Genomic DNA, 27,400 nt, shown 5'->3' with positions numbered 1-27,400 from the left:
ACTGGTGGGGGGGGGGCGCTGGCGAGCCGCTCAGGCCAGCCCCGCCCCCTCCTCACTGGCAGTGTGGCTTGATCTGCAGAAAGGACATCTGTCCCCATGGAAACAGCAGAAGTGGGGGAGGGGAGGCTGGCCCAGCTGGTGTCACTTCAAGGTGACAGTCAGGCCAGAGACCCTGGGGGGCTGGGAAACACTAGGGAACCCCTGACTTCCTCACTCCCCCCCCCACTTCCAGGCCTGCCCGGGGTTGGGGGGGAGATGCTGACTGGGGAGGGGGCTTGTATGGGGGGGCTGGTGAGTCCCCAGAGCCCCCTCGTCCCTGGGGCCTCTCCAGTGGGCTCTGGGATTCCCAGATGACCCCTCACATCTCTTAGCACCCCCAAATCGCCACATACTCCAGCTTTGCTTTATTCACGGGTCTTTATTGAGTGTTCAGGGAAGGGGGATCTATCGTCATAGAAATGAGGACAAGAGTCTCAGGACAGGGCTGTTGTACCCCCGTGGAAGCAGTCATACCCTCACGTAGCCACCGGTGGTGGGGTCCTCTCTAAGTTCCCCCCGGGGTCTCTGACTCCTGCCCCACTTCAGGGAACCCTCTCGGCCTTGGCTGCCCAGCGGGGCTTGGGCCGGGAGAGACCCTGGCCATGGGGACATAGTGACTGGGCTCCTGGCTGGGGCAAGGTTTGGGGGCCGGATTCGGGTAGTGGGGGACAGACTGGGGAAAAGGGGTTGAATAGATGCTCTGTCCTTTCTGGTCCTTCCCGGGGGTGGCCGACATCTTCCCCTCTCCAGGCCCGGCCTCTTTCTTCTTTGGGGCGCCCCGAGGCCGGAACAGGACGTTGCTGTACAGTGGATTTCCTAAGGGGCAGCGGGGGACAGTCACTTGAGAGAGCCTGGCGCTCTCCGGCCCACCTCCGGGCCCTTTGTCCCATATTTCTAGAAAATGCGAGTGTGGGGGCCAGGCTTCGCCATCCCCTCGGAGCCCACCTTCCGTCCTTCCCCAAGACTGGTTGGGGGGTGCGGGGTGCGGGGCCGATGCGGTCGGTCCTTGACACGCAGCTGCAGTTCCCGCGTTCGCCACGCGAGGTCGCCCGCGGGCAACCCGTCCGCCCGCCGCACGCTTACCTGGGCGGTCACCTGCGTCCCTTCCCTGGCGGTGGCGGCGGCGGCAGCCCCAGATCCCAGCGCCCAGCGCGATCGCAGCCACGGCCCCCGCCGTTGGCAGCAAATAGAGCAGTCCTGGGGTGAGGGTGGGGACAGGGCAGTGTGAGGGAGAAGGGCGCACGGGGTGCGGGGTGGGCTGGGGGCGCTGGGGGAGGGACACGCGAGTGGGGCTCACCTGGGAAGCTGGAGGTCAGGTTCGCGTTCAGCGTGCGGTCTGCAGAGAAGAAATCTATGTCGCGGGAGAGTGTCCCCACCTTCAGGTCCAGCCTCCTGCACCCTCTGAGCTCAGAGCTCCCTCCCACCCCGTGTGAGACTGCAGTGTTCCTATTCAGCTAGGCTATGTGACTTAAGGCAGGTTCTCACTCTGAACCTCGGTTTCCTTTTCTGAAAAATGAGGCTCGCCATTGCTATCTTGTTGGGTTACTGTGGAATAACTACCAGTGGATCTTTTATGGTTTGGGGTTTTTTTTTTAGAGACCGGGTCTTACGCTGTGGCCCGGGCTGGAGTGCAGTGGTGTCATCATAGGAACTGCACCCTCGAACTAACTGGGCTCAAACGATCTTCCCAAGTAGCTGGGACTAGAGGCATGTGCCACCACTCCTGGCTGTTTCTTTTCTTTTCTTTCTTTTTTTCTTTTATTTGCTTTTTTTTTTTTTTTTTTTTTTTTGGTAGAGAAGGCGGTCTTGCTATGTTGCCCAAGTTGGTCTTGAACTTCTGGCTTCAACAGATCCTCCCACCTAAACCTTTCAAAATGCTGGGATTACAGGATTACAGGTGTGGGCCACCGTGCCTAGCCATGCCTCCTGTTTTTTGAGCCTCTGCTCTGTGCCAAGCCCATTTTTCAGATGGGAAAACTGAGGCGCAGACCATCTAACTCACTTGTTTGGGGTCCCACACATGGGAGGCAGCAGGGAGCTCCCCACTCCTTCCCTGTTTCAGAAAAAAGCACCCTTCCACCAGCCTGAACATTTATGTCTTGCTGAATAATCAGCATCATAGATATGGAAAGAGCCACTTGTGTTTACTGAGCACTTACTATGTCCCTGGTCCTATAGTAAGCACTTTAGCTATAACCACTCTAAATTCACCCAACCTGGCAAGGAAAGCACTATTAGCTGTATTTTGACAGCTAACCAACAGACACAGAGAGGTCAAGTTACTCGCCCAAGGTCACACAGCAAGTAAATGACGAGGAGGCTTGAATTCAGGTTTGTGTAACTTACATGAACCCCAGCCAAAGGCTCTGAATGCTGTGACTAAAATAAGGTCCAGCACCCACAACGCCTTCATCTTGCAGCTGCAGAGGTTGGCAGGGTGTCCCTGCAGGCTGCCTAGCTGCTGTTCTGGGGGCGGGGAGGCCAGCTGTGCAGAGCTGGACGGGCGCCAGCTCCCTTCTTAGCAGCTGCCAACGCGTAGCCCGGCGCCTCCGCTACCCCGCCTCTGCTAATTGCTAATTGCCCCCTTGACGTTGGAGGGGTCCGGGGGCGGGAGAACAGTCATAACACACCACCCTTGAGGCAGGCGGCGGTGGGCGGGTCCTGCCCGCTGGCAGAGTGTGGGTGTCTCTTGGGGCTGGGATCCAGGTGCTCTGTTCTGCCAGATGGAGGCTGGGCACGTGCCCCAGGCCAGCAGGAACCACCTACAGAGCAGGGTCCCCAGCCTGGGGCAGCTTGGTCCCAGGCACCTACACAGGTTTGGCCCATAAGGGGTGTCATGGTAGAGTGGCAGGCATCTGTGAGCTGGGCTCTAGAGCAACCGGGCTGCGTCTCTGCCTTGTGTACTGCCCAGGACACATCTCAGCCCCCTCCCGGCCTCAGCTTTTTCATCTGTAAAATGAGATGCCCGGCTTTGCTGATCCGGAAAGTTCCTTTTGGCTTTGAGAGTGGATGGCTTTCTTTCTTTTTTGTTCTTAAAGACCGGGTTTCCCTGCTCTGTCACCCAGGCTGGAGTGCAGTGATGCGATCATAGCTCACTGCAGCCTCCAACTCCTGGGCTCAAGCGATCCTCCTGCCTCAGCCTCCCCAAATGCTGGGATTACAGGCGTGAGCCACTGTGCCCGACCTAAGAGTGGCTGGCTTTCAATTCTGGATTCTAGAATTCTAGAATTCTCTGCCCTTATACATTCTGAGACTGCAATATTCTAAGGGTCTATTTCAAGTATTTAAGACACTGCAATTCTAGGGTTCTAGAATTGTTCCTTTATTTCAGTCTTTCTCAACCTTCTTTTCATTATCCGTCCCCAGGGAGACTTTTTAGATGTTTTGAAACCTTAATCTGTTCCTCCATGAAATTTTAATACTATAGAAATATTGTAAATCTGCTTATGTTCCGGTATGTGTATCTAAGCTTTATACATAAAAAGGGTAAGGTTTTGTTTTCGCCTTTTTTTTTTTTTTTTTTGCCTCCCAAGAACCAATATTCAACTCCTTAGGGACAAGACATACTTTAATTCTAATTGCCTAGAATTTTCTGTCCTTATGATGCTAGAAGAGTAAGGTTCTATTTTGTGGTTCAAGATTCTAGAATCGGGCTGGGTGCAGTGGCTCATGCCTGTAATCCTAGCACTCTGGGAGGCCGAGGTGGGAGGATCGCTTGAGGTCAGGAGTTTGAGACCAGCCTGAGCAAGAGCGAGACCCCATTTCTACTAAAAATAGAGAACATTAGCCGGGCATGGTGGTGCATGCCTGTAGTCCCAGCTACTCGGGAGGCTGAGGCAGGAGGATCACTTGAGCCCAGGAGTTGGAGGCTGCAGTGAGCTATGATGATGCCACAGCACAGGTGACAGAGTGAGACCCTGTCTCCAAAAAAAAAAAAAAAAACAAAAAAAAACCTCCAGAATCATATGTTCTCAAGAGTAATTATGAATTATGATGGTGATATTTTTGGAACAGAAGTCAGTAAACTATAGCCCATGAGCCAAATTCAGCCCACTGCCTGTGGTTTTAAATAAAGTTTTATTGGAAACCAGCCACTATAATTCACTGACATATTGCCTATAGCTGCTTTCACCCCACAGCAGAGACCACGTGGTCCACAAAGCAGAAAATATTCACTGTGAGGCCCTTTCCAGAATGTTCACCAAGTTCTGGACTAGAATGCTAAGTTCTAGACCAGGTTCTGTGATTCCAGACTTTAATGTTCTCAACTTAGCAGGATTTCTGTTCCTAAGAGTCTGATGTGAAGAATTTAGAGTTTTATGTTTCTAGGAGTTTAAGATTCAAGTCTTTTTTTGCCTTTTTTTTTTTTTTTTTTTTTTTTTGAGACAGAGTCTCACTCTGTTGCCCAGGCTAGAGTGAGTGCCGTGGCGTCAGCCTAGCTCACAGCAACCTCAAACTCCTGGGCTCAAGCGATCCTCCTGCCTCAGCCTCCTGAGTAGCTGGGACTACAGGCACCACCACGCCCGGATAAGAAATTCCAGAGTCTTAAGATTCTAGAATCTTCCCCATTCCACCTCCCTCTCTCTCTGTTGGCTGTCATACCTGCATCCACTAGAAGCTGCGTCCCGTTGCCATCGGCCTGGTCCAACTCAGGAATCTCCATGACCGCCCAGCACACATAGTCCCCGCTGTCACTGAGGGTCACACGGTCCAGCCACAGGGTGAGAATGCCAGGTGCCTGCCAGGAGAGGTGGCCCCGGGGCCCGCAGACCCCCAGGCTTAGGCTGTCATTGGTGATGTATGGCTGACACAAGATGTCACCGTCCTTTGTCCACCCGACCCGGAGTTGTTCCCAGGCCTGGGCCTGTGCCACTTGGCAGGCCAGGGTCACCTGAGTGCCCTGCTGAACCCGCAGCAACTTGGGCTCCTGGTGCACGTGCAGGCTTGCGGCTCCTTGTAGGGCTGGAGGAGAGAAGAGGTGGGTGAAACGTTTCTTAGTGTGTGCATGTGTGTACGTGTGTGTGTGTGCACGTGTGTAACTCACCCCCTACTGAGCCTACAGTAAGAGTTTGAAACTGCACTGTCTGCATGATCTTTAGAAGGTCACTTCTTCTCTCTGAGGCTCAACAAGCCCATCTGTAAAATGGGTATCACTTGCTGAGCTTTTGTGGAATTTTGAGATAGACTCCAGGTCTCAACGACATAAATATCACCTAGTGTGTGCCACACCCTATGCTGGGTTCAGTGGACACAAACACAGTGGTGACCAAAACAGACAAAAATCCCTGCCCTTGGCTGGGTGCATCTGTAGTCCCAGCTACTTGGGAGGCTGAGGCAGGAGGATCACTTGAGCCCAGGAGTTCAAGGCTGAGTGAGCTGTGATCACGACACCTCACTCCAGCCTGGGCGACAGAGCAAGACTCTGTCTCAGAAAAAAAAAAAAAAAAGAAAAAAGAAAAGAGAGATGAGGGAGACCCTACTAATACTTATGGAGGGTGGTTAGGGAAGGCCTCTCTCAGGTGGTAACGTTTCCGCAGGGACCTGAATGGTAAGAGGTCACCAGTGTGGGAGGGAAGGAATGGAGGAAGAGTGTTTCAGGTCTAGGGAACAGCACGTGCAAAGGCCCTGGGGCAGGACCGCGCCTGGTGTGTTGGAGGCGCAGCGAGGAGGCCCGTGTGGCTGGAGCAGAGTGAGCAAGGGGGTGAAAGGGAGGAGGGGAGGGCAGGGAGCTGACAGGCAGGTTGTGCAGAGCCTTGTGGGCTGCGGGGGTGGGGTGGGGGTGGGGATATGCAGGCAGCTTAACTTGTAATCTAAGTGTGATGTGAAACTAAGGGGGACTGTGAAGGAAAGGGGTCCAATTTAAGTTTTAACACAACGATCTGCCTGCACTCCATGGTGAACACACCCTACGGAGCTGGAGGTTCAGGGCCGGCAGCTGGGAGACCAGGGAGGGGGAAGCCGCGCTGTCCAGGCTGCAGTGATGGGGTTGGGACCGGGAGAGCAGTGATCATAGTCTCAACAGATTTTGAAGTTTGCCCCCAGAAGAAGTGCAAGTGGCTGGAATTGGGGGACAGGGAAAGAGAAATGGTGGAGTATCCCTGGATTTGCACCTGAGGATGGGTGAACAGTGGTGGCCTTGAGCCAAGATGCCACATGCTGAGGGAGGACCCACTGGAGTAGCAGGAAAAAGCTTGCTTTTGGCCATGGGGAGTCTGAGCTGCCTATTAACTCCCCTAGAATGTGAGGTCCTGGCCGGGCGCGGTGGCTCACGCCTGTAATCCTAGCACTGTGAGAGGCCGAGGCGGGAGGATCGTTTGAGCTCAGGAGTTTGAAACCAGCCTGAGCAAGAGCGAGACCCCATCTTTACTAAAAAATAGAAAGAAATTAGCTAGACAACTAAAAATATACAGAAAAACTTAGCCGGGCATGGTGGCGCATGCCTGTAGTCCCAGCTACTCGGGAGGCTGAGGTAGAAGGATTGCTCGAGCCCAGGAGTTTGAGGTTAATGTGAGCTAGGCTGATGCCACGGCAGTCCAGCCAGGGTGACAGAGTGGGACTCTGTCAAAAAAAAAAAAAAAAAGATGAGGTCCCATCAATTGCCTGGCATTTGTGATGCCACTGCCGCGAGGCTAGGGAGATGGCATCGGGGGAAAGGTACGAGGAAGCCAGAGCAGCAAGTGCAAAGGCCTGGAGGTTGGATGAAGCCTGGTGTGTTGGGGAAATAGAGAAAGAAAATCCTGGTGGGGTGCAGTGGCTCACACCTGTAATCCCAGTGCTTTGAGAGGCCAAGATGGTAGGATCACTTGAGGTTAGGAGTTTCAGCCTAGCCTGGGCAACACAGTGAGACCCTTACAAAAAAAAAAAAAAAAGTAGCAGGGCATGGTGGTGCCTGTAGTCCCAGCTATTGGGGATGAGGCTGAGGCAGGAGGATCGCCTGAGCCCAGGAGTGAGTGACCTATGATCGGATCGTGCCACTGCACTCCAGCCTGGGCCACAGAATGAGACCTGGTCTCTAAAAAAATAAAATAAAAGAAGAAGAAAGAAAAGCCAGCTGGCGGGAGCAAGGGGGACGGAGGGAATGCGAGGGAGAGCAGAGGCCCCTTCCTGAATCCTCCCACCCCATAAGGTTCCGAATGTCACAGGGAGATTGACCCTGTTTGGCAGAGCAGAGAGAATGCAGTTTAGAGGGGACCAGGCAGCCGGGGTGCCAATACGGGGGCGTGTGGAGGGGAGGGAGGCCCAAGTACTCACCCCAGAGCTGCAGCAGCAGGGGCAGTGCTGTGCCCAGGGACCCCATCCTGGCCCACCAGGCCCCCTGTCCCAGCTGAAGCCCATCCTCCCCCACCCCTCTTCCACTCCACAGACTTCCTGCCACAATCTCCGCCCCCCACTGCAGAGGCAGATGCGACACCACCACCCAGGGCCAGACGGCACACATCCGGCGTTCCAGGCTGCTTAGGGCTCCACTTCCTGCCACCTCGTGCCTCAGTTTCCCCGGGGTGTTTTCGATCTGAAAGGCAGTGTGCATATGGGAGTGGTGGCGGGACGGGGAAATGTGTGTCCCAGTGAGTGGAAATCTTTCTGGACGGCTCTACGTAAACACGTGTATGCATGGAGGCGGGGTGTTACAGTGGACAAGCAGGTGGCCCGGAGTGGCCGAGGGGCCAGCGACAGAGGCCTGAGTGGGGGATGGATTAAGTGGACAGATCCCTGCCTTGATCAGTTTGCCCCCAAAATGTCTCGTCTTGGAGCTCAGAAGAGTGGATTTCTGATGACTTTGGGTCTTACCATAAGTGTGGGGTGTCCTCCTGCCCGCTGGGCCTGGGGAGAAGCTTGGGGGCCTCCAGTTGAGCGGTTTCCTAGGCTCTGGGGCTCCTCCCGGCCTTGCACCCCCTCAGCCCCCGGTTGGTAGTGCCCCCCCCCCAGAGGAGGTGGCAGACTCAGAGACCTCAGTGTCTCACACCCAACCACAGAGTGACCTCCTTCTCACTGGGAGCTGAGAAGCCAACATCTTCGAGTCGTCCTCCCAACCACAGCGAGGCCCCTGTGGTGGCGCTGTTCCTGCCTGCACCTAGCCCCACTCTGCCCCTGAAGACTTTCTGAGGCTTCCGGGCTGATGAGGGAGGCAGAGCTGGACACAGACATTCTTAGCCCCGCAGATTCTGGGCTGGCAGGCAGGCTTCTGCAGGAGATGTTAGAGACTGAGGCTTTGTGGGATGTATAGGAGTTCGGTTGTAACGTGAAGACGGAAAGGAGGCATTGGAAGCTTTCTAGGCAAAGACCTTAGCTTTTCGGCTAATGCGAGGCGCGTGAAGGAGGGCTAGACCACTCAGCAAGAGATAAGGTGTGTGGGTGAACAGGTGGGGAGGCTGAGGCACAGGAGGGCTAGAGGTGATGTCGAGGTCACACTCAGTGTCGGGGGTCGAGCCCCTTGCCTCCTAACGCGGGGCCCTCTCCAGCTCAGACGTCACTCCCAGAGCTGCAAGGCGAGCCCCGGGCGCTGGAGGTCCGGGCTCCCAGCGACCCCAGCCGGGAACTACATTTCCCAGCGCGCCGCGGCGGGCGCGCCTGCGCACTGCCGGCAGTGATGGGGCTCTAAGCGGGGGCGCGGCGACGGCTGGGGCTCGGTGGGCCATTGGCTACCGGCAGCGGCAAAGGCAGCTTGGGGAGTCGAAGAGTGAGCGGGACCCGCGATCCGGGCCGGGGGGACCTGGGCTGCAGCCATGGAAGACCAGAGGGTAGGACGGGGCGGGGCGGGGCGGGGCCCTGCAGCGAGGATGGCCGAGGGGAGGGGACCAGGTGTTGCCGCAGCGCCCTCCCCCCTCCGCCCCAGCTGCTCTGCGGCCCAGGCCCCACCCTCGCCGCCACCCCGTCCGGATCTACCCCTCCCCCCATCATCTTGGCCTGGGGCCAGGGGTGTCCCCCCACACCCCCACCCCCGTGGCCCCCACCCAGCCCAGCATCCCGGTCCCGGCTGGACCCCATCCCCCACGCCTTCCATCCCAGAGGAGGACCAGGTGTTCCTGCTCTGGGCGACCTCTCCCAACACGCCCACCCCGCCTCATCACCTTCCTCAACACCTCCCCTCCTCCTCCCCACTTACCTGGCATCCCCCTTCCCCAAGCCCCACCTTTGTCCAGGTAATCCCTTCTGCTTGCTAATCCCTGTTCCAGGTAGGCCTCATGCTCGGGGTGTCCCCTCCCCGGGCTGGCTCCTGTTCCTAGACTATCTTTTAGCCCGGGCTATCCCGTCTCCCTGGGGTTTTGCTTTCCAGAGATAACCCTTTCGCCAAGCGAGCCCATTTTCCAACAGGCATCCTTTTCCTCTGGGGGTCTCCGTCTCTGAGCTAGCCCCTCAGCAGCGCTGACACCCCACGTGTAGGTTGTGGGTGTCAGGTTGAAGGCTCTGCGCTCAGGCAGGCCTGGCGCACCGATCTTGCGCCTCCCTGAGAGGCTCTCTCTGAGCCTCAGTTTCCTCCGCTGTAAAATGGGGGTGCCCACCTGCTAAGTGATGGACATAGGGGCAGACAGAGCTCCACCGCATCGCCTCCCTGGGTTCCAGGAGGGCAAAGCGGGGAGCCCAGGTGGGGCAGCCTGGCTCAGCTGTGGGGCTGACCTGCCTGCTGTGTGCACGTGTGTGCGCACGTGTGTGCGTGTGCATGCATGTGTTCTCACGTGTGTGTCCGGGGCAGGAGGCGTTGCGGAAGATCATCACAACATTGGCCGTGAAGAACGAGGAGATTCAGACGTTCATCTACTCCCTCAAACAGATGCTGCTCAACATGGAGGTGAGGGCGGCTGCGGGCCAGTCCTGGATCGGTGGCTGCAGGGACGGAGGGCGCGTGGCAGGAGGGCGCAGCCACAGGAACTGGCCGGTCGCCGTGGATGCCCGTGGGAGGCTGGGCCCTGGCTGGCCACGTCCAGGGCTCAGTTTCCCCAGCTGAACACGGGCTTTGGCCAATCCCGGCTGTTCTGACACAGGCCAACTCGGCCAAGGTGCAGGAGGACCTGGAAGCAGAGTTCCAGTCCCTTTTCTCCGTCCTGGAGGAGCTGAAGGAGGGCATGCTGATGAAGATTAAACAGGACCGTGCCAGCCGGACCTACGAGCTGCAGGTGGGGCTGGGGGTCACCCCCTGCCAGCTCCGTGTCCCTTAGACTCAACAAAGCCCAGCTGGCCTCGGCACCTTCCTCCACGTTTCTGGTCTCTCTCCTGGCCATGGCCCATGAACCCGCATCCACCTGCACCCCCTGTTAATCCCCTCTCCATCCTCACCCCCTACGTCTGGCTCAGTGCATCCCCTCCTGTCTTCACCCAGTGCCCCAGTTTCTCAGCCCTTCCCATTGGTCCCCCAGATCTGACCGTATCACCCTGGCTCCTACACCTCCCATGACTCCCATGGGCTCTCATGCTTCAAGCTGGGGTCCCCGGGCTGCATCCCAACATCCTGGGCAACTTGCTAACATACCAGGTTCCTATCCCCAGGGAGCATGGAGCCCAGGGGCTCAGGTGTGGCCTGTGCATGGAGTTTTTAAGGAAGGGATTCCCCATGTGATTCGAATGTATGGCCAGGAGCCAGCCTCTCCCACCTGGAGTTGGAGGAGGGACGGACGCCATCCTGGGGTGGAGCCCTGAGATACCACGCCCCATGGAGGTGGGGTCTTTAAGAAGTCCCGCCCCTGGGTGTAGCCATGAGAAGGCCCCACCCACCATGGCACCCAGGTTCCTGGAGGCACTGGGGAACCTTCCAGGGTTGGAGGCCGCGGGGTGAGCTGTCTCTGCCCTCGGTGCCTGGTGCCCTGCTGATGGGTACCGCGCTCCCCACAGAACCAACTGGCTGCCTGCACGCGGGCCCTGGAGAGCTCCGAGGAGCTTCTAGAGACAGCCAACCAGACCCTGCAGGCCACAGACAGCGACGACTTTCCTCAGGTGGGCGACTCTGATGCTGCGCCTGTAGGGTTGCCAGAAAAGACACAGCGCACCCAGTTAAATGCAACTTTCGAATCAATGAATAATTTTTTAGTATAAGTATAGCCCACCCAGGCAACATTTAGCATAAGTATATCTCAGAGATTGCAAGACGTGTGCTAAGAGCGTGTTTGTTGATCAGAAATTCAAATATATTAATGAATAAATTTTTTAGTATCAGTATATCCCATGCAATGCTTAGTATAAGTATATCCCAAGTGGCACATGGGCCATATTCATTATTTATCTGAAATGCCAATTTAGCTGGGCACCCTGTGCTTTTATTAAATCTGTCAACTGTATGTACTGGGCACTGGGCAAGAGATTGGGTGGGGGTGGGAACCTGTCCTCTCTCTTCGGGGCACAGTCTGGAAGGGAATGTCCGAGTTTCTGTCCCAGGGCTTGGCCAGTGGCTGCCACATGGGCCTCGGCTTTCATTTCTGGATAGACACATCTTTGATTCGGTAGAGACAAATCTTTGAATTTTGTTCTGTCCTTCTCTCTAGGCTGCCAAGCAAATCAAAGATGGGTAAGATGCTGGGATCTGGCCCCCGTTGCAGTGCCCTGCCCTTGCAGTGAAGGTGGGGACACTTGGGGCATGGGGACATGGGGAAGGGGGTTCCCCCCATCCCACGCACATCTCAGTCGACCAGGCCTAGGGGGCCCCTGAGACATCTCCCAGCAGGCTGCTTCCACCTCCTTCCCCACAGGGTGACAATGGCCCCTGCCTTCCGGCTGTCATTGAAAGCCAAGGTCAGCGACAACATGAGTCACCTCATGGTGGACTTTGCTCAGGAGCGGCAGATGCTGCAGGCACTCAAGTTCCTGCCTGGTGAGAGGGGGACACACTGGAGGGCAAGGATTTTGGGGAAATGGCCCAGGGGTCTGGGAGGCCTTGTGACAAGATGTGGAGTAAGGCTGACAGTCATGTGTCTGAATCCTGCGAAGGCCACGCCCTCTGGGGGGTGGAGCCCTGAAAATGCCGCACCTGGTGAGTGGAGTCCTATGAAGCCCCACCCTGGGCGTGGCTGGAAGAAGGCTCCACCCACCGGGCAGTGGCATCCTGGGGGAACCCTGCCCCTAGTGGCCATGTCCCCTGGGGAAACAGGCTCTGAAGATACCCCACCCATGGTGGATCTCCAAAGAAAGCCATACCTCCAACTGGTAGACAGTTCTGGAAAATTTCTGCTTCTAAATGATGGAACCCTGAGAAAGCCTAATTTTTTAAGTTGCTTGAACTCTGAGAATGCTTTGCCCACTCTTGCCCCTTGGTGGCACCTTGAAGAGGCTCCTGCCCCAGTTGTGGGACCCAGAGGTGGCCCCATCCCCAAGGCTGTCCACCACGTGGGTGGGCACGGCACTTGCACCCTGGGTACAGGACCCTGACCCCTCTGCATCTGTCCTGGGCAGTGCCCAGCGCCCCCGTGATCGACCTGGCCGAGTCCCTGGTGGCAGATAACTGTGTGACCCTGGTGTGGCGCATGCCGGATGAGGACAGCAAGATCGACCACTATGTGCTGGAGTACCGGCGCACCAACTTTGAGGGCCCGCCCCGCCTCAAGGAGGACCACCCTTGGATGGTCATCGAAGGCATCCGGCAGACGGAGTACACCCTGACCGGTAAGGGCGTTGCGGCGACCCCGGCTGCTGAACAGCTGGCCCAGCCTCCGGGCTCCCGTTTCGCCATGAATCAACCCCAAAGCTCATGGGGTCTGACAGCAGCCTAACCAGGTATATCCGAAAGTAGTAATACGGAAAGTGACATTGATGACAGCTACTGCGCCAGTCATTGAATGCTTCCTACGTGTTGAGCGTTTTACCCATACGTCATGGGCATCATTATCACCACCGTTTTACAGATGGGGAAACTGAGGCATGGGACGTGAAGCCACCCTTCTCTGTCCTCTTGTCTCTGCTCTCCAGCTGCCGGTCATGCAGTGATTCTAATTTATCAAACATCTACAGCGTACCAGGTGCTGTCCTCGCGGTAGGGATCAAAAATCTCTTCCCTGCTAGAGCTGGCATTTTGGGGGCACCTTTCAAGTATGTGGGGGTCTTCTTGGCAGTTGTAGGAAATCAGGAGGCCTGGGGAATCCGCCCAGCTGGTGAGGGGAGGGTCTGAAGGACGGAAAACATGGGGGTCCCTAATGAGTTGGGCAAGGTGGCTCACTCCTGTAATCCCAGCGCTTTGGGAGGCTGAGGCGGGAGGATCGCTTGAAGCCAGGGGTTCGAGACCAGCCTGGGCAACATAGTGAGACCCCGTCTCTACGGAAAAAAAAAAAAATTAGCCAGTTGTGGTGGCGCCTGTAGTCCCAGCTATGTGGGAGGCTGAGGCAGGAAGATTGCTTGAGCCCAGGAGTTGGAGGCTGCAGTGAGCTATGATGATGCCACTACACTCCAGCCTGGGTGACAGAGTGAGACCCTATCTCTTAAGAAGGAAAATGAAAAAGTCATTCTGAACCAGGGGAAACCCTAAGGGGCGGGGAGAGGCTTGCTGACATCTTAACTATCACCATTCACTAGCTGTTCTTAGGCTGTAATCAGCCTGTAGTTATCTGTAATTAGCATACATGGTTAATAATGAGCACGCTAATTGCAGGCCGGAAAAGTCACCAGCTTGAGCCAAAGAGGCTGAGAAACTATTGGTTTATCCTTTCCACGAGAATCCAAATAAACACACACACACACACACACACACACTCACACACACAGCCGTCTTTTTACACAGGATTCCACAGACCTCTCCTCCTGGCACTCCCGCCTTTTGGTTCTGTTTTGTTTTGCTGTAGCTTTCTATTTTGAAATAATTATAGATTCACAGGAAGTTGCCAAAACAAACCAAAACAAGGACAGCGAGGACCTGTGTGATTCAGTATCAAAGTCAGGAAGTGGCTGCGGTCGCAGTCTGCAGAGTGGCTTCACACTTCGCCAGTCTCGCACACACTCTGCATGTGCACGACTCATTCCGTGCGATTGTCCCCCCCCCCCCCCCCGTGTGAATTTGTGAAACCACTGCCACAGTAACCACTGCCACGGTCAAGGTCCGTTCTAGCACCACGGGGCTCCCAGGCGCTACCTTTAGAACCACACCCTCCCACCTTTTCCAAACTTGCTACTGTGTGAATTCCTCCGGGCAGGAAGTTGGGCCCATCCTAATTTGGACAGATATGAGGATACTGATGAATACAGCTCATCTATGGGGTCGTTGGGAATCTGCCTACCGTCTCATTGATGGAGTGGAAAAGTAGGAAGTTTGGGGCTGTGTTTAGGACTCATGTTCCTCAACTCATCTCATCCTCTCGAGAATCCTGTTCAGTGTGGGGCACGTGATTGGCAAGTTTCAGGGAAGGAAACTGAGGCACGGACGGCGTCCTGACTGCCAGCAGGCAGATGGGTTCCATGTTTTTGAAACTGAACTTTTTGGGTGGTGCTTGTAGCTCAGGGGCAGCAGATGGGTGTCACTGAGCACCCGCTGAACTCTCAGAAGAGGGGAGCGGAAAGGGAAGGGGGAAGCGGTTGGTGTGGGCATGTGGAGGAGGTGACAGCCAGGCAGAGACCCCAACAAGCCAGCCTTTGAAGCAAAGGGAACAGGCTATTCAAGGGCTCAGAGGAACGAGTGCTGAGCCCTTTACATTTGTAGAAAGGTGAGAAGAGGAGCAGGCTTTTACCCTGAGGGTAAGGGGAGTGTGGAAGGTTTCAGAGCTGTTTGGGATCCCCTGAGAGTGGACGTTGAGGGGGACAATGTCCAGGAGTCCCAGACACGTGGGTCTGGGACTGGGGAGGGCTGTGGGTGCCATGGAACCAGAGGTGGCAGGCAGGAGAGGGGAGTGCCATGGCTGCCAAGGGAAGAGAATGTTCCAGGAGGGAAGGTGTTGTCACCTAGGAAGTCCAGCAAGATGGGGGCTGCCAAGGCCAGGGGAAGGAGAGGTCTAGCTTGATAAAAATGAAAGACTAGATCAGGAAGGTGGAGAACCTGTGTGAGTAACCATGCATGGGTAGATCCAGGGTTGCACCAAGTTCCTCAATCACCTTTGCTCCCTGCAGTTGTAGCTCTGAGAGCCGCCAGACGTGCGGGCAGATTTCCCCCAGGCGCTGCTTTCTGTTAGCTGGGCAGCAACTCTACTTACTATAGTACAAAGTCTCAGGGCCAATTCTGATTGGCCAGTTTGGGTCATGTGCCCATCCCTGAACCAACCACAGTGACTGGGTCATCAAGCACCCTGATTGGCCTGTCTGGGTTGGAGGTGGAGTCAAGTAATCCATAGCCCCGCAGGTGGATGAGGATAAGGACAGTTTCTCAAAGATGAGGTGTTGCCTGTAAGGTGCTCCTTAGCATCGGATTATTGGGAGAGGTGACCAGCTTTCACGCATGGCTCAGAGTCTCAGAGTGTACACAGTGTTGACATCCCTCTGTCGCCTCCCAGGTCTCAAGTTTGACATGAAATACATGAATTTCCGTGTGAAGGCCTGTAACAAGGCAGTTGCGGGCGAGTTCTCCGAGCCGGTGACCCTGGAGACACCAGGTGACTGGCTCCTGCCCCCACCCTACCCTCTGACTCCATAGCTCCTCCCTCCCAGGGCCCCCGAGACCAATGTGTAATGAGAATCCTCTAATCAGGGTTCTGTGGCCTTTTTTGCCCTGGCTGCCAGGAAGCTCAGAGCTCAGTCCACAGTGGCTTCCTTACCCTGAGTGTCTGGTATAACCCTGCTATTGTCCTTTGCTTCTAAAGTTGATCCCAGTACACCTGGATGGTTTTTATACACCTCCCCTCACACACACACACACAGTCTCTCTTCCAAAAAAATCGGTGAATCCTCTGTAGAGTTGGGTATGGGCTATCAGTAGTGAAGACAGATTCCACAGCCTCCCATCGAAGTCACTCTGCAGTCTAGCCTAACTCCCTCCCTCATGTAGTTCAGCTCCTTTCCTGGGGTTAATCCTCAGCGAAGGCACAGGGGAGTGCAATAGGCTCAAAAATGCCTCCAGACCTGAGAGACCTTTAGGCAACAACCCCTTGGTCCTCACTCCTCTGGCTGCATGTTCTGTTCCTCCTGCCATTTCCCGCCTTGTCTCTCTCGCTCTCTGCTTTTCTGTCTCTGTCTCTCTCTGAGCCTTTGTCTGTTGGTCTCTCTGTCTCTCTGTCTCAGACTACGTCTCCTGTCTCTTTCTGTCGTCTGTCCCAATCTGGGTCTGTCTTGGTCACTGTCCGTCTCTCTCTGTCTCTCTCTGTGTCTCTCCGGATTTCCCCATCTCTGTGACTCCCACGTCTGCCTGGCCCCAGCGTTCATGTTCCGCCTGGATGCGTCCACATCCCACCAGAACCTGCGGGTGGATGACCTCTCCGTGGAGTGGGACGCTATGGGCGGGAAGGTGCAGGATATCAAGGCTCGCGAGAAAGACGGCAAGGGGCGGACAGCATCTCCCGTCAACTCCCCGGCCAGGTAGCCTGCCCCCTCTTGTCCCTGAGTCTCTGGTGGAGGAGATCAAAGTGGACATGGACACACAGAGCCCAGCGTGGTCAGAGCTGGGGTGGAGGCGGAGACCTGGGGCTGGAAGGACCCAGAGAGTGAATAAGGCAAAAGGAGATTTTGAATGGGGTTTTGACGGTTGAATGGGAGTTTTCCAGATGAGACAGGGTACTGGCATGTTCTGACATGAATATGAGGGGCTCAGTGTATAGAAAGAGCCAAATGCTGTCAGAGACTGACCAAACATCCACAGTGGCTAGGGTGGACTAGGGAAGCCCTCCTATGGGGAAGGTGACAGCTGACCTGAACCTTCCTCTTCCCTGCCCCCCACAGAGGTACTCCATCTCCCAAGAGAATGCCCTCAGGTCGTGGGGGACGGGATCGTTTCACAGCTGAGTCCTACACGGTGCTGGGTAAGGAGGGGAAGAAGAAAGGGAGATGGGGGTTTGGGGCAGGGCCCCAGTGGTGGAGGTGGAGGGAGAGCTCCTTTGGCTGGAGAAAGAGGCAGCCATCCACAAAGCTTCCAATATTGGAAAGGTCCCAATAACATGTGTTGTTCTGGCAGTGAGGGATTGGGAATATTTGGGGATGATAGATTGATTACTGGGGGAAGCCAGAGTTTATGGAGCTAAGGAAAGAGGGTCTGGGCTGAGAAGTGGCTGGACAGGAGCTTGTGGGCGATTTCCTAGAGTCTGTGGAGTAGCTGGGATTGGGGGAGCAGCTGGGTTTCTGGAGTAAGGCAGGAGTTTGAGGAAGTGGCTTACAGTGTGTGAAGGAGACAGAGAGAGTAGCTGGTGGCTGCGGAGAAGCTGAGACAATAGGTAAGATCAGAGGAGAAGGTAGCACCACAGGAATGACTGGGTCCTGTGAAGAAGCTGGAGTTAGTGGAGGAACTGGAGTTTAGGGGAATCGTTATTATCTAGAAAAGAGCTGGAGAAAGAGGCTAAGGTATGAGGAAGTCTGTAATATCTAGGGAGGAGGAAGTTGGGGAGCAGCTGGGGTCTGGAGAGAAGCTAGGGTCTGAGAGGAAGTTGTGGTTCTATGGAGGATCTGAATATTTGGGGAGCACCTGGGATTGGTGAGAGTTGGGGTTTGGGGAGAAAGCAGAGGAAGATACTGGGGCTCTTTGGTGTAGCTGAGATTTGAGAGAGAGAGATAGCTAGTCCTTGGGCCCAGGCAACTTGTGGTTGAGGGAGTAGCTGAGATCAAGGAGGAGTAGAAAGGGAGAACAAATGTATTAATACACAGGAGTCTATCTTGTATCTGAGGAGAAGCTGGGATATGGAGATGAGCTGTGAACTGGGAGGGGCAGGAGTGTGAAGAGAAGCTGCATCATCGTGGGGAGTAGCTGAGGTGGCAGATCTGGGGCCTGGGGAGGATCTCAGGGATTAGCTAAGATCTAGAGAGCGTCTGGACTCTGCCTGGCATTGAAGCCAAGGAATGTCACAACTCAGAGGGGACCTGGAGAGAGTAATTGAGGCTTGAGGAGTATCTGGACCCCAAGAGAAGCTGAGGCCTAGAGAGTAACTAGCTTGGGGAATCCCTAGGGGAACTCCAGGCCTCAGGTGTAGCTGAGGCATGGGAGGATCTTCCTTCCACCAGGAGTTGGGGTCTGGGTAGAATCTGGATTCAAAGAACAACAGGAGGGAGTCACTGAGTCCTGGGGAGTAGCTGGACTCTGCCAGAACTGGGGACGAGAGGGAGTATCTACGCTTGAGGACTTGAGACTGAGGGGTATACTATGAGCCTGCCGGTTTCAAGGGTTTGAGGATTATCTAGTTTCTGGGAAGAACTGAGGGGGATCTGAACATGGGGTGGAACTAGAGAAAGTTTCTAAGGCCTGGAAGTGTCTGAAAGAAGTAGCTTGGGGTTGTAGAGAATCTGAAAGGAGTAGCTGAGGCTTGTAGAGTATCTAGGCTTAGTGAGTCTCTAGAGGGAGTTGACGAAGCCTAGGGAATATCTGGCCCTTCGGGTGTCTGGGGGAATAGCTGTGGCGTAGGGCGTACCTGGGGGAGGCTGCATCTTTGTGGAGGGGCATCTGGGACCGGGTTCTACCCAGTTCCGTCTGCCGCCCTGCCCCACAGGGGACACACTGATTGACGGCGGGGAGCACTACTGGGAGGTCCGCTACGAGCCAGACAGCAAGGCGTTCGGCGTGGGGGTGGCCTACCGCAGCCTGGGCCGCTTCGAGCAGCTGGGCAAGACGGCCTCGTCCTGGTGCCTGCACGTCAACAACTGGCTGCAGGTCAGCTTCACGGCCAAGCACGCCAACAAGGTCAAGGTGCTGGACGCCCCCGTGCCTGACTGCCTGGGTGTTCACTGTGACTTCCACCAAGGTAGTGACCCCAAGCCCCAGCCACCACCCCCAGCTGCCTCTGCTCAAGTTCTCTTCCCTTGTCCCCACCCTGCTTCTGACCACTGCCCCCATCCCTCCGCCCCACCCCACCCTAGGCCTTCTGTCTTTCTACAACGCCCGCACCAAACAAGTGCTGCACACCTTCAAGGCCAAGTTCACACAGCCGCTTCTGCCTGCCTTCACGGTGAGCCCCCCCCTCCCCCCCCGCGGCCCTGGGGTAGGAAAGGCTGGCTCTGGGTGCTGGCCTTCGAGGCTGAGCCTCCGTCCTGCCCCGACTGTCCCCCAGGTATGGTGCGGCAGCTTCCAGGTGACCACAGGCCTGCAGGTGCCCAGCTCCGTGTGCTGCCTGCAGAAGCGCGGCAGTGCCACCAGCAGCTCCAACACCAGCCTCACCTAGAGCACCGAGCACCCGCCCACCCAGCTGGAGTGTCCGGGGGACCGCCACCAGGCCTGGCGGCCTCAGCCAGGCATCCTCCTCTTACTTGCTGCTTGGAATGTTAACTCCTGATAGGGGAGTCACCAACACAGAGTGGGCACGAGGCGGGCCCTCCTCCCCCCTTTACCTCCTAATAAAGGTCTCACACTGGCCAGGCTGCGGTGCTGGTTCTCTGGGGCCAGGTGGTTGTGCCTGTTGTGTGGTGCTGGGACCTCAGTATTTCCAGCTGTTAAATGGGCTTTTCTTGCAGGGCAAGGTGGTGGGTTTTGCTGAGCTGATAATCACTGGATCCGTGGACCCCTCCCTGCCACCTCCCAGGCAAAGCCAAACACACATGTGAGTCCTGGGGTCACTTGAGTTTTAATCCCGGGAGACAGGAGCTGACTGCTGAGCTGTGTGCCCTGAGACTGGCCCGCCGGTCCCTTGGCACGTCCGAATCAGTGCTCCAGCGCCCGCCGCCTCTGCAGCTTCTTCTGCAGCTCTGCGGTCACGTCCGCCAGGCCTGGGGTGTCAGCACCTGCAGCTTCAGCTGGGCCAGGGATCCCCAGTCCCTGCCCTGACCCCGGACATCCACCCAGGACGGGCTACAGATTTGCAGGGCCCAGTGCAAAAGGAAAATGTGCTCAAAAGCATTAGGAATTTCAAGATGGTGGCAGCAGGACATTAAACGGCAGGGCGCTTTGGAGTGCAGGGCCCTGGGTGACTGGGTGGGTCGCACACCTGGGAAACCTGCCCTGCATCGACAGCCCCCCACCCCCACCCCCACCCCCTACCTGCTGCGGCCGGGAAAGGCTGAGCTGAGCTGGCTGCCTGCTTCCTGGTGAGGCTGCTATTCAGGAGTTTGAGCTCTGGAAGAGATGGCAGGTGAGGGCGGGGGCCAGCTGGCCATCAGATGGGACAGGGATTGGGGAGGAGGGACCCCTACCTGGCTTGGGTGCGATGGGTGGCCTTGGAAGCTTTGCCTGAACTTTTGTCAACTTCTTGGGTTTCGGGATAACAGGCTGACTAGGGGAAGGCACTGCGTGGACAAAGGTGTGGCATGTCACACCCCACTGTTAGCCTGCTCCCGCCCCCCCCCAGCTCTCAGCAGCCCTTCCCCCACCCACCATCCTGGTTCTCGTAGTCAGCAGCTGGGGTGTCTCCAATGGGTGTCACATAGTTCTCCTCCTGGTTTGGTAGCCGGGGCAGGGGAGGTAACAGAGGCAGCTTGTCCTGGCTGGACAGAGGCAAGGACGCAGAAGGCGGCTGGGGGCCACCTGTGGGGGGTGCAGGACCTGATGGGGGAAGGCAGTCACTGTCTGGACCCACGTGGTGCAGGGTCACCTCAAGTTAGGTCTGTGTGCACACGTTAATACATACATGTGTCCCCGTGCATGTGTGTGCCTGTGCACGTGCCCATTTATGAGTCTGTATTTATGTCTCCGTGTAGCATAAACATGTACACTGGTTGAATGAGCACAAGTTAAATATAAGTACCAGGTTCGTACACGCAACGCCTATCGTGTATCTGTGTGCATGACGCTGCACGCCTGCTAGGGCACACGCTTGAGATCAGTGGGTTATGAGTACGTATCTATAAAGGTCTGATTTTGTGCTTGAGAACAGATGTGTCTGCATCTGTGTACATGAGATTGTGGCTTAAAATAGGTATATCTGTGCTACGTAGGGTGCGTATATGACTGGAATTGTGGGACATGTGTATTTATGCCTGTGTGGAGTCCTAGTGTCTACACGGGTGTATGCGAGCTTCTGGTTTTGTAGGTGGACACACTTTATGGAGCATTAAAATTGCTGGGGACCTTCTGCAAACACCCCCTCCTCCAAGAAACCTTCCCCTCCTCTGCCCCACTCTTCTCCCCCGTTCTAGGCACCCCCCCACCCAGGTTTCTCCTCCACCCCAGGTCTGACCCCACAGGGATGACAACGTCTGTGTCAGGCTCTGTCTGCCACCCTACCCCCAACCTGGGAGCCCCTCGAGGGCTGGGACTGGGTAATTTCTTTGTCTGCAAGGGGCTGGTGGAGGAGGTGTGGCTGGATGAGGGTCCTCTGTTACTACCCCCTCTGCCCCTGTCCCAAGGAGGGGAGCGTCACCTGGGCCCAGGGCGGAGGTTGCCACCCACACAGTCTCGCCATTCTCTTTATCTGCTTCCACGTAGCCTGGAACAGAGAGGGTGGCCTGGAGGGGGCGCACCGACCCGGGGCCGGCCCCAGGCTGTCCCTGTCCTGGCAGGGGCGGGAGGGGCGCGGACTGGGTCCCCGAGCTCCCCGAAGCAGCACCCACCTAGCACCTTCTCGTAATCCTCGTCCGGCAAGAAGGGCACCAGCGCCCTGTTGGTGTGCGTCACGAAATAGTTGACCACCGCGTCCAGCGAGGCGCAGGAGAACTGGGGGCAGATGGGGGCGCGGTCAGGGCCGCTGGGGCAGGGGCGCGGACCCGCCAGTGCTCTCCTGGGGACCCAGGCCCAACTCTCACCGGCTCCTCCACGTCGATCACGAACTTGGCGCCTTCCCGCTTCACCTTGTAGTGCCGGACCACATGTGCCCTGTGCAGGCAATGGGCCAAGGGATGGCTGGGCTCAGGCGTCCCCACCGCCCCCAAAGAGCCACTGGCCCCGACTGACTCCACCCCCAGGGAAGATCCGCCCCTTGTCTCGGCCCCGCCCCCAGACCCTGACTCCACCTTCTCCATGGCCCCGCCCCTAACCCGAACTATGCGCAAGGAGGATTCAATGTCCTGCTCGGACTCCGCCCCCGGTGTGGCTCCGCCTCCAGAGACCCGCATATTCAGCTCCCCGGGGATCCTGGCCGTGACTCCACCCCCAGGGCCTGACTCCGCCCAAAGGGCTCCTTCGCACCCCTGAATTTGACTTCACCCGGCCCCCGCCCTAACCCCAGGGCCTGACTCCACCATTAGAGTGGCCCGGCGCCTTCCCAGGACAAAGGGGTCTGCAGCCCTGCCGGGGTTCTGCCTTCGTTCCAAGGCCTTGACCATCCCTGAAGCGGGGCCAGCCTCGGGATCCTGCGCCCCCGGAGCTCTGGTCCCGCCCCAGGCCTCCCCTTCGCTCTCCGCTTTCGGAGCCAGCCCCGCCCCTGCCCCTGACCACGCCCCCACGCCCGACCTCCTCCCACCCCGGGCTCCCAAGCCGCGCATGCGCACCCGTTGAGCTTCTGTCGTGTAGTGACCGACACCCCGTCGGTGCCGTCCCCGCTGGGCCGCAGCAGCAGGTTTCCGCACTCGGGGTAGCGCTCCAGGAGCAGATGTGCCTCCAGCCGGCTCACCTTCAGGAAGCACCTGGGACAGGCCCCACCCCGGAGACCCAGCCTCGCTCTTCTCACGTAACCCCACCCACACCCCACCCGCCCCCATGCTCTGGCCCCAGGCCCGGGGGACCCTGCCCTGTTCCCCGGGTTCCAACCCCGGAGTCCGCGCCCCGCCTTCTAGGTACCTAGTCTGGTCCCCGGAGACCCAGCCCTGTGCCCTAGGACTCTCCGCTGGAGAACCTGTCCCGCCTTCCAAACACCTACCTGGACCTTCCCCTGGAAGCCCTGCCCCGCTCCCTAGGTATCAGGAACTGCCCCCGAAAACCATGCTTCGCCCCCCAGGCCAAGGCCCCGCCTCCCAGCACATAACCCCTCCCCCGGGGATCCAGCCACGCCTCCTGGCACATAACCCCGCCCCTGAGACCCTGCCCGGTCCCTCAGCATGGGCCTTAAGCCCCACCCCCAACCCTAATACAGCGCAGCACTCACCCCCAGACGCAACTCAGGGAGACCCAGCTCACCGCCCACCCTCAGCCTCCCCCCTCCTATCCCCACTGCAGCCCCTCGGGCCAGGGGGACACTCACGAGGGCGTCTCGAGCGCACGGCGTGCCTCTTCTTTGGCCAGGGCCTCAGCCATCATGTACAGGTGTCCGGGCAGCAGGGTCAGATTGGAGGGGATACGGAGCTGAGGGGCGAACGAGGGACAGACAGCAGCGGCTGTGCCCATGTCGCAGAGCAGCAAACAGGCCACAGTTTGGAGCAGCCGCCAAGGGAACCTGGGGCTGAGGGCCTCGGGCAACGAGGGCTTTGAGAAACCGCAGAAAGTGGAAAAAGAGGAGTTTGGCGATGGCGGGAGGGACAGAGCAGATGGGGCCTCAAACTCAATGCCCTGCAGGGGCCAGGCAGGAAACCAATGAGTGACAGAAAAATCAGGAGTGTAGACTAAAATGCCTGGTTTTTAAATGATGGCAGCTGGTTTAAAAAGTCTTAGCACTCTGTTGGCGAAACAGAAGATGTTTATGGGTGCAAGTGGCCCGTGGGCCACCAGTTTGAGACCGGTGTGCTGTGCTGCAGAGGCTCTTTCAGAGAATGAAAGATGGAAAGAAACAGGATTTCTGGGGAGGTCTGCTGGGGAATGGGAGGGGTGGGCGACTATTCCTACCTCCACCACGGTCAAGATGAAGCCTTTCCACATCTCCCGAGACTCCAGGCTCTCTACCTAGGGAGGGAAGGAAAGAACGAATCCATGTCCATGAGGCTCAGTCTACTCATCTGTGAAATGGGGCTGAGGAATTATAGTCCCTGTTTCCAAAGGCTGTTGTGAAGGTCCAGTGAGTCTGCAGTCATGTGGGATATTATTATTTTTAATGTGATTATATCAACATTTGAAAGACCAATCAGATCACATACCTCTGATGCTCTAACCTGCTCTCCCATGGCTCCCACCTCCCTCAGGGTCAAAGCCCAAGTCCTCCCCACCTGCCCCATTCCCTCCCTGCCCTCCTCTCCTCCCTCTCTCCCCCTCTTCCCTCTGCTCCAGCCACACAGGCCTCCTCTCTGTGCCTCCTACATGCCAGGTGCAGTCCTGCCCCAGGGCCTTTGCATGGGCTATGCCTTTGCTGATGAGTGCTGACAGATATCTGAGGCCCAGAGAGGTCGAGTGACTTGCCCAATGTCACCAACCCAGTGGAAGAGTCTGCATGACTTCACTTTCGTGTGTGTTAATGGTGAGCACAACCGTGAGGGAGCATCTCCCACCAGCCCCACCAAGGGACCTACCTTGAACTTGATCTCCTGGTTGGAGAGGACCAGGCTGAAGTGGATTCCAGGGTCCCATGAGCTTCCTCTGGGAACCTCATCCCTGAGTTTCACAAATGCCCCCAGGTTTAACTTCTCCACATGCTGGAGTGCGGAAACAGGGGGTCTGAGCACCAGGCCCATGGCCCCTCCGGCCCCCTAGACGATGTAGCCACTGCCCTGGCCACACCAATCTCTGCTTAGTCCCTGGGGTCAAGGGTGGGCCAGCTCCTGAGCCTCCATCCCCCTCCTTACCTGGAAGTCCCGATTGCTATTGTAGAAATAGATGGTGAGGCCCTGGAGGCCTGCCCAGAACTTCTTGTAATCCTGGGGGCCAGAGGTGGAGAGAGAAGGAGGTGAGGTGGCAAAGCCAGGTACCTCCACTATGCTTGCTCCTGCCTTTGCACTGGCTGCTCCATTCTGCCCTACTCTTCCCCTAGATCTTCACTCCGCTACCTTCATCACCTGCTTTGGGCTTCTGGTCAAGTGTTGCCTTTGTAGAGAGGCCATCCCCACACATGGCCCGGCTTCTGGGTATCTGTTTTCCTCTAAGAAAGGACCAAAGGGAACCATGATGGGATGGAGGACCCGGAGCAGCCCCCCAATCTATGGAGGTGGGGGCTCCAGGAGTATAATTGGAACTAATTGGCTTTATGGTGTTCTGTCCACTCACTCATCCATCCACCCATCCACCCATCCATCAATCCATCATCCATCCATCCACCCATTCACTCACCCATCCATCCACATATCCATCCACCCGTCCATCCATCCATCCATCCATCATCCATCATCCATCCACCCACCCACCCATCCACTCACCCATCCATCCCTCCATCCATCCATCCACATATCCATCTATCATTTATGCACCCACTCACCCATCCATCATCCATCTACCTATCTCTACTCATCTATCCATCCATCCACCCATCCATCTGTCCATCCGTCAATACCCACACTACATACATGCATGTCACTAAATTTACTGAGGGACTACTATGTGCCAGCCCTCTCCAGGCACTGGGAACAGAGCAATACATGGTTAAACTCAGTATGGTCAGACCTGCTTCATCATGCACCAGCTCTGTGCTGCTGGGCAAGTTATTGGAGCTCCCTGTGCCTCCATTTCCCCAGTTACAAAATGGTGATAATAATGGTACCACCTTCATTATTATTATTTCTTTATAATTATATATATTATTATTATTTAGAGATGGGGTCTCGCTCTTGTTCAGGCTGGTCTTGAACTCCTGACCTCAAGTGATCCTCCCATCGCAGCCTCCCAGAGTGCTGGGATTACAGGCGTGAGCCACTGCGCCCAGCCTATGGCACCTCCTTCAGAGGCTCTTGTGAGAATGAGGCGGGTTCATACATGTAAAACACCAGGGCCTGCAGTGACCAGGCCCCAACGTGCTAAGCGTGACTGCAGCCCTAACCTACCTATTTCACAGGAGAGAAACTGAGGCTCAAAAGTGGAGACTCACTTGCATAAGGCCTGGGAGATGCAGTGGGATTTGAACTGGGTCTCTTGAACTCTGGGGCCCATGATCTTTCTGAACAACCATGGTCCGCTGTCTCCAGAGCAGCGGTTGGTTGGGGAGGATTTGGACACGCAGAGACAGAGGGAACGGCTGCTCCAGGTGCGGGGAACACCAGTGGCAGAGGCAGGGAGGTGGGCAAAGAGTTGGTGGTTTGGGCTGACTCACGCCTATAATCCCAGCACTCTGGGAGGCCGAGGCAGGAGGATCACTTGAGGCCAGGAGTTCGAGACCAGCCTGAGCAAGAGCAAGACCCCATCTCTACAAAAGATAGAAAAATTAGCCAAGCATAGCATGTCCCTGTAGTCCCAGCTATGCGGGAGGCTGAGGCAGGAGGATCGCTTGAGACCAGGAGTTGGAGGCTGCAGTGAGCTAGGATGATGCCACTGCACTCCAGCCTGGATGATAGAGCAACACTCTGTCTCAAAGAAAAAAAAAAAAAAGAAGAAGAAGAAAGAAAGAAAGAAAAGAAAAAAAAAAAGGATATGGGATGTGGGGAGGGAGAGACGAGACCTCAGCCTAGGACACACACACACACACACACACACACACGTGTTGGTCCCATGATCAGTAATTGGTCCTGCCCTCACCCCCCAGCTCTTACTGTCCCCACCTGGCACCTGTCCTGGCCCTGAACCCTGCCGCTGAGGTTCCCTGAATTCCTCTGGGCTGCGAGGAGGAGGAGGGAAAGGAGTCAGATGGTTCTGCATTTCCTGGAGGAAGTCCCTGATCTTGTTTGTATCCAAGAGACAGAAAGGGAGACAGAGACGGAGAGAAAGACTGAGACAGAGACAGACAGACAGTGACAGAGACTCGCAGAGACAGGCAGAGACACGGGGAAAAAGAGAAAGAGAAAGCGATTAAGTTAGAGAAAGGCAGAGAGACACACAGAGACACAGAGAGAGACAGACCCACAAATGGTCAGAGCCCTCCCCAGCCCTCAGCACGTGCCCATCCAATGCCCACCCTGCCCCCTTAGCCAGTGAGTAAACTGAGGCTCAGAGTGGTGCCACACCTGCCTGGGGTGGCCCAGCAGTACTCAGCTCCCTGCCCTGCCTTCCACCTTACCCGGTCACAGGGCCCCTTCTTCTCCAGAAAGCTCTCATAGTAGTGTGACGGCAGGACACCCCTGGGCTTGGGGACCCGGGGTGGGTTCAGGGCCGAGGCCATGGCGGGCCTGGGTCTTCAGGCCAGCCTCTAATTCCAGCAAGCTCCCCAGCTGGGCCAGGAAGCCCAGGAGGCTGAGGAACAGGTTCCAGGGGAATTTCCTCTCTCTGTCAGCCTGTCCCCTCCCTCCCCTGCCAGCACTGGGCGGGGGCTGGGCCTGGCAGGTCCAAGGATCCTAGGGAAATCCCCGGCCTCTTTGTCACGGAGAGAGTGTGGCACCTGAGTGGTGAGGGGACGCCACTGGAGAAGACACAACAGGCACATAGTAGGAATGCCCTAAATGCCCGTTAGGATACCTGGGTGGGAGAATATTCTTGCCTGTGTCTGCAGATATATTGCTGGGGTTTTGATAGGAATCGCCCTGACCC

General features: G+C 56.7%; 3 protein-coding genes across 4 annotated transcripts; 1 reads left to right on the top strand and 2 right to left on the bottom strand.

The window, feature by feature from the left end:
• Positions 1-544: 544 nt before the first annotated feature.
• TMIGD2 (transmembrane and immunoglobulin domain containing 2) lies at positions 545-7,336 on the bottom strand. Its single transcript, XM_069491738.1, has 5 exons — positions 7,291-7,336; positions 4,642-5,001; positions 1,337-1,375; positions 1,123-1,236; positions 545-855 (listed from the first exon to the last, which is right to left on the bottom strand). The coding sequence occupies exons 1-5, from the start codon at positions 7,334-7,336 to the stop codon at positions 545-547; spliced, it is 870 nt and encodes a 289-aa protein (XP_069347839.1).
• Positions 7,337-8,611: 1,275 nt separating this feature from the next.
• FSD1 (fibronectin type III and SPRY domain containing 1) lies at positions 8,612-19,417 on the top strand. 2 transcript variants are annotated; one of them, XM_069497306.1, is made up of 13 exons: positions 8,612-8,777; positions 9,731-9,826; positions 10,020-10,151; positions 10,864-10,965; positions 11,511-11,533; positions 11,715-11,836; positions 12,415-12,624; positions 15,429-15,527; positions 16,287-16,446; positions 16,807-16,886; positions 18,558-18,718; positions 18,925-19,013; positions 19,116-19,417. In XM_069497306.1, exons 1-13 carry the CDS (start codon positions 8,763-8,765, stop codon positions 19,138-19,140), a joined length of 1,314 nt encoding a protein of 437 aa, XP_069353407.1. In that variant the 5' UTR covers positions 8,612-8,762; the 3' UTR covers positions 19,141-19,417. The 2 variants fall into 2 exon arrangements, with proteins under 2 accessions (XP_069353407.1, XP_069353398.1); XM_069497297.1 differs by having other exon boundaries at positions 18,558-18,809.
• Positions 19,418-19,593: 176 nt separating this feature from the next.
• Positions 19,594-27,119, bottom strand: STAP2 (signal transducing adaptor family member 2). Its single transcript, XM_069497315.1, has 13 exons — positions 26,934-27,119; positions 24,580-24,651; positions 24,307-24,429; positions 23,690-23,746; positions 23,112-23,212; positions 22,423-22,557; positions 21,739-21,808; positions 21,547-21,649; positions 21,357-21,422; positions 20,372-20,539; positions 20,191-20,283; positions 20,039-20,113; positions 19,594-19,767 (listed from the first exon to the last, which is right to left on the bottom strand). Exons 1-13 carry the CDS (start codon positions 27,033-27,035, stop codon positions 19,703-19,705), a joined length of 1,230 nt encoding a protein of 409 aa, XP_069353416.1. The 5' UTR covers positions 27,036-27,119; the 3' UTR covers positions 19,594-19,702.
• Between the last annotated feature and the right edge of the window lie 281 nt (positions 27,120-27,400).

This window comes from Eulemur rufifrons, chromosome 2, assembly GCF_041146395.1.
Source record: "Eulemur rufifrons isolate Redbay chromosome 2, OSU_ERuf_1, whole genome shotgun sequence".
Classification (NCBI taxonomy): domain Eukaryota; kingdom Metazoa; phylum Chordata; class Mammalia; order Primates; family Lemuridae; genus Eulemur; species Eulemur rufifrons.
The sequence above is the reverse complement of the archived record's forward strand: the minus strand, read 5'-3'. Positions and strand labels throughout refer to the sequence as shown.

Bases quoted from the DNA above. Each gene is read 5' to 3' on its own strand.
- STAP2 (XM_069497315.1), bottom strand. From the start codon at position 27,035: ATGGCCTCGGCCCTGAACCCACCCCGGGTCCCCAAGCCCAGGGGTGTC. The intron at 24,430-24,579 runs GTAAGGAGGGGG...TCCGCACTCCAG, and splicing joins ATAGCAATCGGGACTTCCAG to CATGTGGAGAAGTTAAACCT. The intron at 19,768-20,038 runs GTAGGGGGTGGG...CTGACACCCCAG, and splicing joins GCCTTTCCCGGCCGCAGCAG to GCCTGGCGGACGTGACCGCA.
- FSD1 (XM_069497297.1), top strand. The intron at 18,810-18,924 runs GTAGTGACCCCA...ACCCCACCCTAG, and splicing joins TCACTGTGACTTCCACCAAG to GCCTTCTGTCTTTCTACAAC. The intron at 19,014-19,115 runs GTGAGCCCCCCC...ACTGTCCCCCAG, and splicing joins CGCTTCTGCCTGCCTTCACG to GTATGGTGCGGCAGCTTCCA.
- TMIGD2 (XM_069491738.1), bottom strand. From the start codon at position 7,336: ATGGGGTCCCTGGGCACAGCACTGCCCCTGCTGCTGCAGCTCTGGG. The intron at 1,237-1,336 runs GTGAGCCCCACT...CCCTCACCCCAG, and splicing joins CCTGACCTCCAGCTTCCCAG to GACTGCTCTATTTGCTGCCA. The intron at 856-1,122 runs GTAAGCGTGCGG...GCTGCCCCTTAG, and splicing joins GGACGCAGGTGACCGCCCAG to GAAATCCACTGTACAGCAAC.